The sequence below is a fragment of the Notechis scutatus genome, chromosome 1 (genome assembly GCF_049901735.1).
Source record: "Notechis scutatus isolate UNSWTSFEM ecotype Mainland chromosome 1, rNotScu1.2, whole genome shotgun sequence".
NCBI classification, from domain to species: Eukaryota; Metazoa; Chordata; class Lepidosauria; order Squamata; family Elapidae; genus Notechis; species Notechis scutatus.
Window position 1 is genome coordinate 6268413 of NC_142009.1, and position 17460 is coordinate 6285872.

At 43.6% G+C, this 17460-nt stretch overlaps 1 protein-coding gene across 1 annotated transcript in view; it reads left to right on the forward strand.

Annotated features, from left to right (window-relative positions):
* The window catches only part of DOC2B (double C2 domain beta), a 142663-nt gene that overhangs the window by 118820 nt on the left and 6383 nt on the right, over positions 1–17460 (forward strand). Inside the window, exons 6-7 of the mRNA XM_087972319.1 lie at positions 10806–10932; positions 14773–14930. Coding sequence (XP_087828445.1) covers positions 10806–10932; positions 14773–14930 — 285 coding nt within the window. The remainder of the gene's footprint in view (positions 1–10805; positions 10933–14772; positions 14931–17460) is intronic.

Genomic DNA, 17460 nt, shown 5'->3' on the forward strand with positions numbered 1-17460 from the left:
TGAGGGTGACAAACAGACAGGGGAGTTTTACTAATGTAGCAGAGGGAACATCTCTAAACCATGTTTCATTCTGCATGAGGCCTCCATTTTCCCCATGGCTATATTTTCCGATCTGTCCTCTCCTTTTCCGTCTTTAATGTTTCAGCTGTCCTATTAACCAAGTTTATATCAAGTCTTTTAATCGCTTTAGCTTCAGAAATAATTGGCTAACAGGCCTTAATTTCTCCAGAGGCTCTGAGAGGGAATTGAGAACAAAACCCGGAGGATAAAGTTCATTATGTCTCCCTTAATCCTCCCTTAATCTTTGACTGTCTCCTCCAATTTGGTGACAGATTGGAACTATACTTCCCAGAATGCCTATGGCCCAGACCGGCTGGGGATTCTGGGATTGAGAATATCTGCGTTTGGAGGGCACTGAGGAGGTCCTTAGGTGGGACAAAACAGTGAAGGAGATGGTTGGGGCCCTGTGCTTGATGCTTTGGTCCTTTTGATGTATTTGGCATGAGTGGATTTAAATTCCCAGAATTCCCCAGGTGGCTTGGAACGAGCCCATCTCTCTTATAAGATGCTGGGGGATTCTGGAGTGGAAGTCCATCCATCTTAAAGCATTCTAGTTGGGGAATTCTGGGAGTGGAAGTCCATCCATCTTAAAGCATTCTAGTTGGGGAATTCTGGGAGTGGAAGTCCATCCATCTTAAAGCATTCTAGTTGGGGAATTCTGGGAGTGGAAGTCCATCCATCTTAAAGCATTCTAGTTGGGGAATTCTGGGAGTGGAAGTCCATCCATCTTCAAGTTGTGAAGCCTGAGAAACCCCGATTAACAGGGATAGATTAAAACGATCCATTTTTTGACAGCCTTAATTCTGCTCTCCTTCTCTAAATTGGCACTTTTTGAGAATCGGGACTATTGGGGAGGCAACCCAAGGCTTGTCCTCTGCCTCCCTGAAAAGAGGGAGGGGGGCTGCTACAGGTAGTCCTCGACTTACAACCAGTTCATTTAGTGACCTTGCGAAGTTACAGCAGCACTGAAAAAAACCGATTTAGGGTCATTTTTTTCACAGTTACGACCATTCCAGCATCCCTGTGGTCACCTGATCAAAATTCAGACACTTGGCAACTGAGTCATATTTATGAGGCAGCATGCCCATGGTCACCTGATCATGTTTTGAATGCTTGGCAACTGGCATGTACTTATGATGGTTGCAATGTCCCAGGGTCACGTGATGTCAGAGCATTTGCAGGCGTGACTACTATTGTGAGACAACCCAGGAGCAAAACACAGCACACTCAGAGGCTTTGTCTTTTAACAGAGGTTTATCTACAAGACAGTTATATATAGACATGTACGTGGTAGGCAAATACTTGACAAGCAATCAATCTTCTTAACTCTGCACGGAGAACTCTACAATGGAGACAGAACACAAGGAGAGAGAATATGCCCTCTAATGGCTGCCTTATATAAACACTTCTTAAAGTGGTAAAACTTCAGTGGACCCATTCTTTGTCTTAAAAAGGCACTACCAATGCTGATTCATCCTCCTTGCATCAGCCTTACATTGCATCAGCCTTACAGCAGCTGATCAGCTCTTAAATATCAATACCTTAACACAAGATCCCCTTTTGCGACCCCCTAACAAGCCAAAGTTGATGGGGGAAGCCAAATCGACTTCACAACCCTGTGTGACTGACTTAACAACTGCAGGGATTCACTTAACAAATGGCAAGAAAGGTTGTTAAAATGGGGCAAAAACTCACGTGATCAACATCTTGCTTCACAAGAGACATTTGGGGCTCCATTGGGGTCATAAGTCAAGGACCAATTGTATTTGCTTCCAGAGCTCATCGGTAACTAGATCCCTCCGTAAATCAAATCGATCCTTCCTAAATAAATCCAAAAAAAACTGATTTTTGAAAGGTCTGACAAAATCGGAGGGAGATCTTTTTTTTTTTTTTTCACCAACTGGAAAAATGTGCCAATCAAACAAGAATAAGGTGGGGCGATTCCCCACCTTCATCTTAATGTGATTCCCCCCCCCCTTAATCAGATCTCTGCAGTGGAGTTTTAATTTTAAACATATTTCCACTGTTGCTAACTGTCCCAAGCAGGATTTCCAATCGGCTTCATCCAGCTGCCTGGAAAATCAGATTAAAACATCCTTTTCCCCTTTGCCTGGTGCTGTTTTTATTTTTTATTTTCCCTCACCCCCCCGGGGTCTGTTTGCTCCAGAAAAATTCCACACAAACAGGGCGGTTTTTTTTTTCTCCTCATCATTGAGAACAAATTTGACGTAGCCGGCTTGGACATGATGCACAAGAGTCTCGCCAACCATTGAGCGCTTCGATGTTTCGCCCGTAATGAAGGGAAATCGTGTGTTTTTGTTGCGTTTCAAGCTCTTGAGCTAACAGAACTGGTAGGAAGGGGAAAGAATTGAAAAAAAAAATATCACTTTTTTTTTTTTTTGCAATGATGTGAATTATGAGGCTGGGGTCTACTTCTACCAGCCGGGGTGGTGGGGGAACCAGTTTTAAATTTGGCATAGTTGCCAAAACAGGAAAAGAATTGGGTCATTATTTGTTTGGATGGATGGATGGATGATTTTTAGCCTGCCTTTGTTAATGTTAACAAGTAATTCAAGATGGGAAACGGATGTCGTATTCTATCTTCCTCCTCTTTTCCCCCCCACAACAACAACTCTGTGAAGTAGGATGGACTGAGAGAGAGAGAGAGAGAGAAAGAGAGACTGGTCCAAAGTTACCCAGCCATCATTTATGCCTAAGTGGGGGGACTAGAACTCACCATCTCCTAGTGATTGGGCCAGAGTCACTCAGCTGACTTTCATACTAAAGTGGGACTAGAACTCACCGTCTCCTGGTGATTGGCCCAAAGTCACCCAGCTCGCTTTTGTGCTTAAAGTGGGACTCGAACTCCCAGTCTCCTGGTGATTGGCCCAGAGTCACCAAAGTTGCCAGATGCCCGGATTGTGATCACATGATACAAAGATGGTGCCATGGTGGTAAGTGCAGGGACAAGTTGTCACTTATTTCAGGGCCATTGTAACTCCAAACAGTGAATGAACAAATGGTCGTAAGTCGAGGACGGCAAAAAAAAATAATCATTATTTTTAACAGTGGGGCAATGTATTTCCTATTATCCTTTGTTTAAGGCACTTTCTAAAGAAAGACTGGCAGCTTTAAGACAGTTCGGTGTACAGAAAGTCCTCGACTTAACAACAGTTCGTTTACTGACTGTTCAAAGTTACAACGGCGCTGAAAAAAGTGACTTGGGACCGTTTTTCGTTCTTACAACCATTATAGTAACCCCGTGGGTCACGAGATCAAAATCCGGCCACTCGGCCACTGTCTCGTATTTATGATGGTTGCAGCGTCCCACTTTTGCGACCGTCTGAGGAGCAAAGTCAGTGATTCCCTTAACAACCGTGTCACCAACTTAACCCCTGCAGCGCTTCGCTGGACAACGGGGGCAAGGGAAGTCGTAAAATGGAACCAAACTCATGTGACAAATTTCTCGCTTAGCAACATTAAGGTTGGGCTGCATTGTGGTCGTAAGTCGAGGACTACCTGTCGTGGTTAAGAGGGCTGGCCAATTAGGAGATTGTGAGTTCTAATCCTGCCAACTTTGTTATCTCAGTCTTCTGTGGGAAAGCCTCCCCACTCCCTCCTGCCTCTCCTAGAAGAATGAAATGTTTTGGGGACTATTAAAAAAGGCAGAATATTAAATTTCCCCTAAGGAGAAATGGAGAAACGTGTTCTTAAAGGCAGGAAGCAGCCCCCCCAGTCTTTCTAAAATATCCCACAGTAGACGCCAAGGAAGCCAACTATCTAGTTCAGGGGTGTCAAACTCAAGGCCTGCGGGCCGGATCTGGCCCACGATGTAGTCGGATCCTGCCTGCAGTTCCTGTTGTGGTTCACCAGCAGCCAGTGCAGATGGCAACGGAATCGGACAGTGGGGAGAAACATGGGCCAGTCCAGTAGTTTGGAGAGGACTCGGACGAAGGTCCTGCGTCAGATGCAGAGATAGGCCAGGACCATCTGGGAGTGGGGTGCTGCCTTCAGAGTCTGGCAGCAGCGAGGCAGAGGACCCAGGGGAGCCTGTTCCCAGTGTGCGTATGCGCAGAGCTGCCAGAAGGCAAGAGCAGCTAAGACAAAAGGGGCGACTCGGGAGTAAGGCTGGGAGGTGATTGCCCCTCCCATAAGTTATAAAGGTCAGGCAAAGGTGACGATACCTTTGCAGGAAGCAAAGTTGTCTGATCGGTTCAGAGTCATCCTTGAAGCTCTTTGTACTTCGATTGGTTTCTTTTTGTACTTCGGTTGGTTGTTTTCTAGTTCATTTGATACTTCTGTTTAGGGCAGCACTTCACCGAATTTGAAAGATGTGTGCTTATCTCGGGGGACTGTTTGAGATTAATTCCAACTGGGAATGAAAACAATTCCCAGCATTGCAATAAGATAAGTCTTGTTTTTAAAATAAGAGTGTGAGTAATTATGGTTTAGGAAGCCTGGGTCAGAACAGTGCCGTCCTGGAAAATATAAGGGGCCGGCCTGCACCTCTTCGGCCTGGTGTACCTGCGTCACTTCAGCCCGGTCTACCCAAGGTAAAGAGGAAAAATGCCAGCAGTTTGGGAAGTGGTGTCAAGTTGGTCACGCCCACTCAGTCAGCCATGCCTCCCCAAGGTCAATCACAGCCCTGATGCGGCCCTCCATGAAATTGAGTTTGGACACCCCTGATCTAGATGACTCCATTCATAAGCAAAAAAAACACTGCCCGCAGAAATGCATTCGAGACAGGATATTTTGAAGCCCCTTACAGCAATTTCAACAGCTAACAAAAAGCAATAGGATTAGAGCAAAAAAAAAAAAAAAACAACCACCACAGGATGAAAGCCCATAAGCCACAAGAAGAATGACCCAACACCCTTTCAGAGCACAAGGCTGCTGTCAGGGTTCCGGAATTTGCCCTAATTGAATCATGAGCCTCGAGCCAAGCTTCAAAAGAATTTATTAGGAGCAATATGTCGGCATTTGACCCATATGAAGCCAACTCTACCACACATAATTTGTGGTCACCTGTGACCCTGTTTCCCCCCTCCTCCCTGAGCGTGTCACACATCAGATTCTCCAACGTCATGCTGGGTGTCGTCAATCACATTCTCCAATGAAGGATTTTCAGGGAGGGAGAAGATCCAGTTAGCCTAGGCTACAATCTTTGTAAGATAAGCGTGGAATGTACTTCTGGTTTTAATTGTTGTACTGCTCCTTCAGGTTTTCCTGCCCTCCTATGGAAACTCGAAAACAGGCATAGGAATGCTTTTACGAGTTGACATCCCATCTTGCACAAATGCCAAACTTCAAAGTTACAGAAACTACTGTATGAAGATCTATCCACTCCTTCAGCTCTTTGGTCAGCTGCTCCAGAACCACAAATCCTGCTGGTTCTGTTCATCAATAAATGGACTTTCTTTCCAATTAGCCTCCGGCCTCCATTTTGTTTCCAGCGTCTTTCTCTCGGCTTGGAACTGAACCAGGTGGATTTTCCTCCCAACACTTCTTAAACTGAATTTGAGTGGACGAGGAAGGAAGAGGCCACAAATTCTTGCTGTCGTCTTTGATTTCCCAGGTGGCTGAAAAAACCCAACATATATCAATTCCAAAGCTGCAGTTTTGCCCTGGGCAAAAAAATAAAATAAAATAACCTTGCTGGCACTCGTTGATATTGAAGGCCAGGGAGGCGAAGCCTCCGAACTCTTGGGAGATAAAAGAAAATGACATTTTTTCCTTCTTTTCTTCAATTTCCCCCCGGTTTTTATTACTCTTCCATGTCCGCCTCTCTTTTTATCAACTTCTGATCCCCACAGCCGGTTATGAAACAAGGGACAATCTTGTTAACTCTAAAATTCAAACCATTTTAGCCCTCCAGGGCAGAATCACTCACAAACACACACACACACAAGTACACTCCTGTTTTAAAAAGGGGTGAAAGATTTTCTCTTTTGCAGGCAGTCCTCGACTTACGACCGCAACGGAGCCCAAAGTTTCTGTGGCTAAGTGAGACAGTGGTTCAGTGAGGTTTTGCTTCATTTTACTATCTTCCTTGCCACCGTTGTTAAGTGAATCTTCAGGGACTTCTTCTTCTGCAGTTGGTAAGGCTTTCCTGAAGGCCTCTGCAGCCAGTAACAGAGTTCAGGATCGATCCAGAGCTTTGTTATTAGCTATAGAGGCCTTCAGGAAAGCCTTGACAGCTGTGGAAGAAATGGGCTGGTAAGGCAGGTGTCGGGGTGTGTGAGACCTGGCTACACCTGTCCAAAGGTAAGTAGTAGGGCAGCTCCACCCCACCATCCCCAGCCTAGCTTAATTTTTACCCGTGCACTCTGGAGTGGGCGGGATCTTAATGAGGGCTTATTTTGGGGATAGGGCTTATATTGGGCGCACGTGTAAAAAACTCAAGCTAGGACTTACTTTCAGGGTAGGTCATATTTTCGGGGGAACGGCACGTATGATAATAGAGATTAATTCATTGAGAATAATGCTTCCCATGTTTTCTTTTCCCTTCTATTTCAAAAAAGGGGGGATAGTTTTATCTGCGGTAATAGCAAGATATCGGAGGGCGAGTGGGCTGTCAGTATTCAAACCCCCGATGCTATTCTGATAGTTTCTCTCTCTCTCGACTCTCTTCGTCTTAAAATGACACTTTCATAGTTTTTTTCAGCAGCTCGTTGGCACCACTTCAAAATCCCATTAATCTCTTGTTTTCCACAGATGCTTTGAGAGCGTTTTGGTTACTCTTGAATTTTATTTTATTTTATTTTTTTCATGTAGCGTACAGACCCGCCCTCCACTTACGACCACCACAGAGGCCGAAATGGATGTTGCTTTGTGGAGAAATACGTTAACGGAGTTTTGCTCTGTTTTACGACTTTTCTTGCCAGATTTGTTAAGCCAATCGCTCCGGTTCTTCGATTAGTCAGGCGAGCATTCTTCCTACCGTTGTTCAGTGAATCACTGCAGTTGGTAAGCAGGGAACACGGTTGTTAAGCGAATCTGGCTTTCCCCCTTGGACTTTGGTCATCAAAAGGGATCGCATGACCCTGGGGATGCTGAAACGGTCGTAAGTGTGAAAAATGGTCATATGTTGCTTTTTTTAGTGCCACTGTAACTTCGAATGGTGACTAAACGAATGGTTGTAAGTCAAGGACTACCAACCCTGTTTCCCTGAAAATATGACCTACCTTGAAAGTAAGTCCTAGCTTGATTTTTTACATGCCCTACCCCCAAAATAAGCCCTAATTATAAGCCCTACCCCCAAAATAAGCCCTAATTAAGATCCCACCCACTCCGGAGTGCACAGGTAAAAATTAAGCCAGGGTGGGGATGGCATCAGGGTGGAGCTGCCCTACTACTTACCTTTGGACAGTTGTAGCCAGGCCTTGCACACCCCAACACCTGCCTTGCAGGCCCATTTCTTCTGCAGCCAGCAAGGCTGGTAAGTTGTAGCTGATAACAAAGCTCTGGATCGATCCAGAGTTCTTTTATCAGCTGCAGAGGCCTTCAGGAAAGCCTTCCCAGCCGTAGAAGAAGAAGTTCTTGAAGGCCTCTGACAGTGAAAAGGAGGCCAGAGGCGACGCGCGCAAGTGAGGTTAGTCAGTGCGATGACGTCCTCCCAAAATAAGACCTGGTGCCTTTCTTGGTGGCAAAAAAAAATTATAAGACAGGGTCTTATTTTCGAGGAAACACGGTTTTTACATTTCCAATTTAGCCTGTAATTTTCCTCTACATTTAAGCTGCTTTAAAACCCACCCTCCTGATCATAGCAAGCAACATGTGTTCACACATCTACAATGCACAAACCTACAACATGGGAAATCGTCTTCCTGACTTTCCGAGTAATTTCTGAGAAACCACATATTTCAGTACATTTTTCAGTGCTGCTGTGTACCTTTGAATGGTCACTCTATGAACTGTTGTAAGTTGAGGACTACCTGTACTGGGGGATTCTGGGAGTTGAAGTCCACCCATCTTCAAGGAAGCTGGCTAGGGAATTATGGGTATTGAGGTCCATCCATCTTAAAGCATGCTGGCTGGGGAATTCTGGGAGTTGAAGTCCACCCACCTTAAAGTCGGCAAGGTTAAAAACACAGGTAAAGAGAATTCTTAATCTGCAATTCTGCTGTTTTTCCAGGCAAGAAAGCTATTTAGCCAGCCCGAGTTCTCTGTTCCACACACACACCATATTCTGTGTCTCAGGAATGCAAAACGTTTTAACTCCTCCCCTTGGGACACCTCCTGAAGGGCATTTTGTGCCAAAATACCTAGGCACAGAGACAATTCCCCCCCCCCCCCCATGTCATGATTCTGCTAAACACATAATTCCCACAGCACTGTCTTATGTCTAAGGATATTTATCCATGCAGTATTACTGTATTACTACCTGTATTATCCTTCTTGTCTTTCCTACTACCTTCTCCTATAAGTATCTTATGATTATTTTACTTTGTTGTTTGTATGTACACTGAGAATCTCTGCACTGGAGACCAATTCCTTGTGTGTCCAGTCACACTTGGCCAATAAAGAATTCTATCCTGTCCTATCTTATCCTATCCTATTCCATTCTATTTTATATTTTATTCTATTTTATATTCTATTCCATTCCATTCCAATTCATTCTATATTCTATTCCATTCCAAATATTCTATATTTCTATTTCATTTCTATTCTATATTCTATTCTATTCCATTCCATTTTATATTCTATCTTCTATTCTATTCTATATTCTATTCTATTCCATTCCAAATAAAGATTCAATATTTCTATTTCTTTCATTTCTATTCACTATTCTATTCCATTCCATTCCAAATATTCTATATTTCTATTTCATTTCTATTCTATTGTATAGTCTATATTCTATTCCATTCCCATTCTATATTCTATTCTATTCCATTCCATTTTATATTCTATATTCTATTCTGTTCTATATTCTATTCTGTTCCATTCCAAATAAAGATTCCATATTTCTATTTCATTCCATTTCATTCTAAATAAAGATTCTATATTCTATTCTATTTTCTATTCCATTCCATTCCAAATGATTTCTCTTCTCTTCTCTTCTCTTCTCTTCTCTTCTCTTCTCTTCTCTTCTCTTCTCTTCTCTTCTCTTCTCTTCTCTTCTCTTCTCTTCCCTTCCCTTCCCTTCCCTTCCCTTCCCTTCTCTTCTCTTCTCTTCTCTTCTCTCCTCTCCTTTTCTCCTCTCCTCTCCTCTCCTCCCTTCCCTTCCCTCCCCTCCCTTCCCCTCCATTCTAATTCTAATAATTTTAATTCTAATCAATTTAATTCCATTCCATTCCATTCTCTTTCCTCCTTTCTTCAAAAAAAACACAAAAAAACATCACCCAAACAAACCAGGTTGCCCCCTCTGCATATTCTTCCCTCCCTTCCAAGGATGCCTTCCCCCTCCCCACACCTGCTGAACGGAACGTCACTTTTAATCATCCTTAATTATGCTGAGTTTTGCTCTTCTCCAGTTGTGGCTCATTGGGGAAAACAATCGCTGCATTGGGAGGCTGTAATTAAGATGCGTTTTGACACGGCCCCTATTTGGAGCGTTATTTCCACATTCACGGACGGGCGAGAGAGAGGCAGTGGGCACAGGAGAGATTCACACACACAGAAACACAAAGACACACACTCAAACACAACACACACACACACACAAACACCTCAAACTGGCAACCACGAAGGGACGTCGGCAGCGATTTTTTCCCTCACAAGCAGAAAGAAGGATCCTAAGGCAACCCTTGACTTGCAACCGTTCGCTTAGTGTCCGTTCCAAGTTACAACGACACTGAAAAAAGCGGCTTGCAACCGTTTTTCACACTTTAAGATCACTGCGGCATTCCCCACAGTCACCTGATCAAAAATTCAGACGCTTGGCGATGACTTGTATTTATGACAGTCGCCGTGTCCGGGGGGGGTCATGTGATTCCTCCTTTGCGACCTTCTGACAAGCAAAGTCAACGGGGTAGCCAGATTCACTTAGTGACTGTGTTACTAACCTAACAACTGCAGCGATTAACTTAACAACCATGGCAAGGAAGGTTGTAAAACAGAGCAAAAAAATTCGCTTGACGACTGTCTCGCTTAGCAACATAAATTTGACACCTCTGCCATATACAAATGGCAACCCAATCTCTTCTTGAATAGCTTCCAAAGGATGAAGCTCCCACAAGTTCTCTTCCATGGGTTGATCGTTCTCACTGTCAGAAAAATTCTCCTTATTTCCAGGTTGAATCTCTCTCCTTGATCAGTTTCCATCCATTGTTCCTTCTCTGGCCTTTGGGTGCTTTAGAAAATAGCTTGACCCCCTCCTCCTCTCTGTGGCAGCCCCTCAAATATTGGAAGATGCTCTCCTGTCTCCCCTGGTCCTTCTCTTCCCTAGACTAGCCATGCGCAGTTCCTGCAACCCTTCTTCATATTCCTCGCTGGGCCTTTGAAATGGCTTCATGCCTTGGACATTTCCTTTGGCCTGAAGGCTTCCTTTGTTTTGTGCCTGGACTCTGCCTTGTAGACTGGACTTAGAGGTCTTCTACTCCAACCCCGCTTGCTCATCCTTCTCTTGACTTCACAGCTCGAAGGATTGCACCATCCCTGCTGTTAACGATCCAGGCTAAGCCAAGGCTACTTACTGCTGATTTAGGAAGGGATTGTGTTGAATGGATGTTATTAAGTAACCCTTTGCACTGCCAAATTGTTGGCCTTGTTCCTCCCTCTCCCATCTCCTCTTCTGTGCCTTTCAGAATCTCGGTTTGCGACGAAGACAAGTTCCGCCACAACGAGTTCATTGGCGAAACGAGGATTCCTCTGAAGAAATTGAAGCCCAACCAAACTAAGAAATTCAACATTTGCCTGGAGAAGCAGCTGCCGGTGAGTGACCATAAAAATGTCAGGTGGCAATTTGAAAAGGGGAAGGAAGGAGGAAAGGAAGGAAGGAGAGAAAAGAAAACAGAGGGAGGGAGGAAAGGAGGAGAGAGAGAGAAAGCAAAAGGTGGGGTAGTACAAAGAAAGAGAGAGAAAGCGAGAAAGAGTGAAAGAGAGAGAGAGAAAGAGAGAGTGAGAAAGAGAAAGAAAAAGAAAGGAAGAATGAGGGGGAGAGGGAGAAAGAGAGAGAAGGAGAAAGAGTGAGAAAGAAAGGAAAGAAAGAAAGAAAGAAAGAAAGAAAGAAGAAAGAAGGAAGGAAGGAAGGAAGGAAGGAAGGAAGGAAGGAAGGAAGGAAGGAAGGAAGGAAGGAAAGAAAGAAAGAAAGAAAGAAAGAAAGAAAGAAAGAAAGAAAGAAAGAAGAAGAAAGAAGAAGAAAGAAAGAAAGGAAGGAAAGGAAGGAAGGAAGGAAGGAAGGAAGGAAAGAAAGAAAGAAAGAAAGAAAGAAAGAAAGAAAGAAAGAAAGAAAGAAAGAAAGAAAGAAAGAAAGAAAGAAAGAAAAGAAAAAACAGAAGATGAAATGAAATGAAGTGAAATGAAATGAAACAACATTAAATGAAATCTTGGAAACTGCTCAAGAGTTCTGGATGAGCAATTCCAGGACAAAGAGAAATGTGTGGGAGGCCAGAGATGGAGAGAAACTCTCTCTGTGGAACTTAAGCATAAGATGATTGCATTTTCTTTCATATCAGGCTGATGGCTGGAAGGATGAGTGTCTTCCTGCCTTGATCCAGGGGCCTCTTTTGCCCCCTGCCCCCTTTTCCAAATTCAAATTAAGCAAAACACTTTTACAAAACCCAAATTTCATCCACAAAGCCCCTGGATAGAGTCACCTCTGCTTTTAAATCGATCCTCCACACAGGCTGAAATTTAGTCAATGTGACTTTGGATTTACTTTCTCCCCAAAGGTCCAGAATCCTGCTTTCTAGCCAAGCTACTAATTACTCTCATTTTTACAGCTTTTTTTTTTTCTCTCTCTGACAACTGTGCCTTCTCTCTTTTCCAGAGAATAAAGTAAAATCAGAGAAGAGAAGGACTGTCTTTTCCCTCTTTTGAATAAAATCTCTTAGTGGGAAAACGTGTCACCAGACATCCTGATTTTTTTCTTACAGGTAGTTTTCAACTTACAACAGTTTGTTTAGTGACCATTTGAAGGTACAATAGGACTCAAGGAACTGACTTATCACCTTTTTTTCACACTTAACGACTGTTGCAGGATCCCCGTGTTCATGAGATCAAAACCTGATGCTTAGCAACTGAGTCACATTTATGGCTGTTGTAGTGTCCCTTGGCAGCTTCTTCTGTTCTGATTGAATGAAAGGCAATCCTCTGGTCATTAGTATTCTTTCTGAGAGCCATTGAGGCCACTTGGAGGTTTAGCTGTGCCCACACCAGAGGTGAAATGCTGCTGGTTCAGCCCGGTTCACCTGAACTGGTAGTAAAAAAATAATAATGCTACCAGTTTGGCCAAACTTGTATTTTCCACGATCAGCTGGGTGACGATCAGCTGTGCCGGGCAATTTAGATTAAACTAGAAAGCAGGAAGTCGTCGGATTTCTTGCTTTCTAGCTAATCTAAATTGCATGGCACAGGTGATTTCCCCTCCCTGCTGTTGTACTTACCTTGGAAGACTTCAAAATGCTTCTCTGTGAAAGAAAAAAACAGACTTTTGACACTCCTCCCAGTCACACCTGACCACTGGCACCTATAAAACGGGCATAGAAATGTTTTATGAGTTGACATAAGGGGTGGGGGAAAACCAGGGTCAAAGGTGACAGGGAAGTAAGTGTCTCAGAGTCAGCTACACCCAGGTCATGCTGGCATGTTAACTCCCAATAAATCCTTTGTAGTTTGGGAAGTTTGACTCCTTGACGCTCATGATTTAACTGGGGTAACTGCCGGAATCCTGAGAGCCACCTAGCCACACCCACCCAGTCACATGACCACCTGGCCACACCCACCTGGCTACACCCACCTAGCCAGGCTCACAGAACTGGTAGTAAAAAAAATGTGAATCCCACCACTGGCCCACAGAAGAGTGCAAATGGGTGTGGAGGCTTCTTGGAACTACTTTATTGTAAGACTACTTTCATAGACTCTCGCAGGTCCGAAAATACAAATCTCCCGCCATCTCTTTTTGCATCCTAATCCGTTATAGGGTTTTGCCGCCATTAACATGATTTTTAACGTTCATATAGGGTGAAACATAGAGCAAAATCAGGAATGAGGAGATGATAAACTGCCTGGGGAAGCCAAGGAAAATCATCGAAACCATTAAAAAGCAAAAGTTAGAATATTTTGGACATGTGATGTGACACTCGGAAAAAAATACAGTATGCTTCACTTAATCCTCCAGGGAAAGATTAAAGGCAAATGAAGTCCAGGCAGAAGAAGAACTTCAAAATCTACTGGTTTGGACAAAACTCAACAGCACGTTTATTTCTTGTCCTACCCTGTGGTGATGGAATGGAATGGAATGGAATGGGATGGAGTAGAGTAGAGTAGAGTAGAGTAGAGTAGAGTAGAGTAGAGAGTAGAATAGAATAGAATAGAATAGAATAGAATAGAATAGAATAGAATAGAATAGAATAGAGGAATGAAGAATAGAATAGAGTAGAGTAGAGTGGAGTGGAGTGGAGTGGAGTAGAATAAAATAGAGGAATGAAGAGTAGAGTAGAATAGAATAGAGGAATGAAGAATAGAATAGAGTAGAGTAGAGTAGAGTAGAATAGAATAGAATAGAATAGAATAGAATAGAATAGAATAGAGGAATGAAGAATAGAGTAGAGTGGAGTGGAGTGGAGTAGAATAAAATAGAGGAATGAAGAGTAGAGTAGAATAGAATAGAATAGAATAGAATAGAGGAATGAAGAATAGAATAGAGTAGAGTGGAGTGGAGTGGAGTGGAGTAGAATAAAATAGAGGAATGAAGAGTAGAGTAGAATAGAATAGAGGAATGAAGAAAAGAATAGAGTAGAGTAGAGTAGAGTAGAGTAGAGTAGAGTAGAATAGAATAGAATAGAATAGAATAGAATAGAATAGAGGAATGAAGAATAGAGTAGAGTAGAGTGGAGTGGAGTGGAGTGGAGTAGAATAAAATAGAGGAATGAAGAGTAGAGTAGAGTAGAGTAGAATAGAATAGAATAGAATAGAATAGAATAGAATAGAGGAATGAAGAATAGAATAGAGTAGAGTAGAGTGGAGTGGAGTGGAGTGGAATAGAATAGAATAGAATAGAATAGAATAGAATAGAATAGAATAGAATAGAATAGAATAGAATAGAATAGAATAGAATAGAATAGGAAGGAATGAAGAGTAGAGTAGAGTAGAATAGAAGAGAGGAATGAAGAATAGAGTAGAGTAGAGTAGAGTAGAGTAGAGTAGAGTAGAGTAGAGTAGAAGAATGAATAGAGTAGAGTAGAGTAGAGTAGAGTAGAATGGAATAGTTGGAAGGGACCTTAGAGGTTTTCTAGTCCAACCCCCTGCTTAGGCCAGAAACCCTATAACATTTCAGAATAGTCAGTCCCCTCTTCTTTGGGGCAGCCCCTCAAATATTGGAAGACTGTTATCAAGTCACCTCTTCTCTCCAATAAACTAGACATCCACCATTCCTACAAATGTCCTTCGTGTGTTTCAGCCTCCAATCTCCTAATCCTCTCTGTTGCTCTTCTCTGCACTCTTTCTAGAGCCTCAACGTCTTTTTTTTATATATCGTGGTTTGCTTTTGGGAGATCATCTCTTCCTGGATGTCGGGCTTCCGAGCCGTTTCCTTTCCTTTTGTGTTCACAGATGGACAAAATGGAAGACAAGTCGCTGGAGGAACGTGGCCGGATCCTCGTGTCCTTGAAATACAGCTCTCAGAAACAGGGTCTGCTGGTCGGCATCGTCCGCTGCGCCCACTTGGCTGCCATGGATGCCAACGGTTACTCCGATCCTTACGTGAAAACGTAAGTCAGCGTGGTTTAGAGCCGGGGTCTCCACATAGGAGCTACTTTAAGACGTGTGGACTTCAACTCCCAGAATTCCTCAGGCAGCAGACTCCCATTTAAAGGCTACATGCAGGCTGGGGAATTCTGGGAGGATTGAAGGATTTATACTCCTTGCAGACAGCTGGTCAGAACAGTGCAGCGAGCCATGTGCAGATCTTTATTTTGGGGAAACAAAACAACCACTTCACAAACCCACCGTGCAACCTAGGAGGAAAAAACCCCATCGCGACAAGATTCAGCAGACGATCTGCATTTAAAAGACAAAAGGCCGCTCTTTTGAAGACAGCAAAGTCCATATTTCGGACAGAGGGGGCCAGGGGTCGCCAACCTTTTGGACCTCAGGGACCACCAAACTCATTGTTTTAAATCCCGCAGACCACTAAGGTGAATTTTGACCGAGGGTGGCTTGCTGACATTTTCCCAGGGTCTCTGCAGAAAGCAGCAGAGATCCTGGGGAAAATCCCCCCCCAAAAAAAAGTCTGCAGGAAAATTCCCCACCCCGTTTTTCCTACCGATGGATCGTTCTTGATTTGGGGTTTGATGTGCGATCCCAACCTTGGCTCTCTTGGGTAAAAACCAAACCTTTAATTTTGCTCCTCAATTTTTCAGCTCTGCCATTTGCGCCAGCCAAGCATGGTTTTATTCCACAAATTTTTTTTTTTTCATCTACAAGCTTTACAGGGCACGGGGTAGATTTATTAGGCAAATCCACAAGATCGTAATTTTTAGCGCACACACAGAGGTCCCATGAGCACATCCGCGCCGGGGCAAGAAAGGAAAAGAGATAAATAAAATATGGTAATAAAGCTGCAAGATGCTAAAACAGCCACAGAGACTTATAGGATTAAATGCCATAACAGCCATAAATCAGTGTGCTCCTTCTGTTTAATTAAAAGCTCCAGAGAAAATAATGGCTTTACTATGGTGCCTCAATTAAAAGCTGCAGCTTTATTTTGCCTGGAAGAGCACGGGATTCTGTTAAATCCTAGAATGGGGAGGGCCCCTCGAGGTCATCTAGGCCAACCCTCAGGGCAGGAATCCAAGCATCCCGTATTTATTTATTTTTATTATTTTATTTTATATATTTTATTTATTTTATTATTATATTGTAATCAGCTCAAGGCAGAGAACGTATTTATTCCTCGTCATGTGATCAAAATTCAGGTGCTTGGCAGCGTCCCGGGTTCACTTGATCCCCTTTTGCGACCTTCTGGACAAGCAAAGTCAGTGGGGAAGCCAGATTCACTGAGCAACTGAGTTCCTAACTGAACAACTGCAATGATTCACTTAACGACTGTGGCAAGAAAAGTCATAAAACGGGGCAAAACTCACTTAGCGCACGTCTCACTTTGCAACATAACATTTGCTTTATTATTAAGCACCTGTGAAGGCAGGACAGGAAGCAACAGACGGAAACTAGCCAAGGAGAGAAGCAAGCTTAGAACTAAGGAGAAATTTCCTGATAGTTAGAAATTAATCCTTGGAACAGCTTGCCTCCAGAAGCTGTGGCTGCTCCAACACTGGAAGTTTTTAAGAAGAGATTGGACAGCGATCTGTCTGGAATGGTGTAGAGTTTCCTGCTTGAGCAGAGGGTTGGACTAGAAGACCTCTAAGGTCCCTTCCAACTCTGGTGTTCTGTTAATGGCAATAGGCTGGTTTGGTGGGTCATAGTTGGAACAGGAGGAACAAACTTAAGACAACCTCTGACCTTGATTCTAAGAATCCAATGGACTCTCAGATATTATACAGGTAGGTTCTCAACTTACTAACTTATTCTCCAAATCATCTGAAGGCAGGACAAGAAGCGATGGATGGAAACAGATCGAGGAGAGAAGCAACCTGGAATTAAGTATAAACTTTCTAACAGTGAGGATAATTAACCAGTGGGAAGCTTTGTGTGGGCTCCATCGCTGGAGGTTTTTAAGAAAAGACTGGACAGCCACCTGTCTGAAATGGTGTAAGGTCTCCTGTTTGCGCAGGGCGTTGGACTAGAACAGGGATTGGCCAACTTTTTGAACCTCAGGGACCACGAAACTTTAAATCCCGTGGACCGCTAATATGAATTTTGACTGATGGTAGCTTGCTGACGTTTTCCCAGGGCCTCTGCAAAAAGCAGCAGAGACCCTGGGAAAATCCCCAAAAAAAGTCTCCAGGAAAATTCCCCACCCCGTTTTCCGATCGATGGATCGTTCTTTATTTGGGATCGCAGGATACCGTCTCCAGCTCCGTTCTCAAGGGGGAGAGAGAAAGAGAGAGAGACTTTTGGCTTCATGCAAGGAAAGCAGCAGAAGTCTTTCTTTCTCTCCCCCAAATTCTGCCAGAAATGAGTCTTTGTGAGACTTGTCGTGCCGGCGCAGCCTCTTGGAGCGGGAGGCCTTGCAGGGCCCCAAAGACTCATTTCTGGTGGAGTTTGGGGAGAGAAAGAAAGACTTTTGCTGCTTTCCTTGTGTGCAGCCAAAACCAGAAGAAGAAAGGAGCAGCCCAGTGG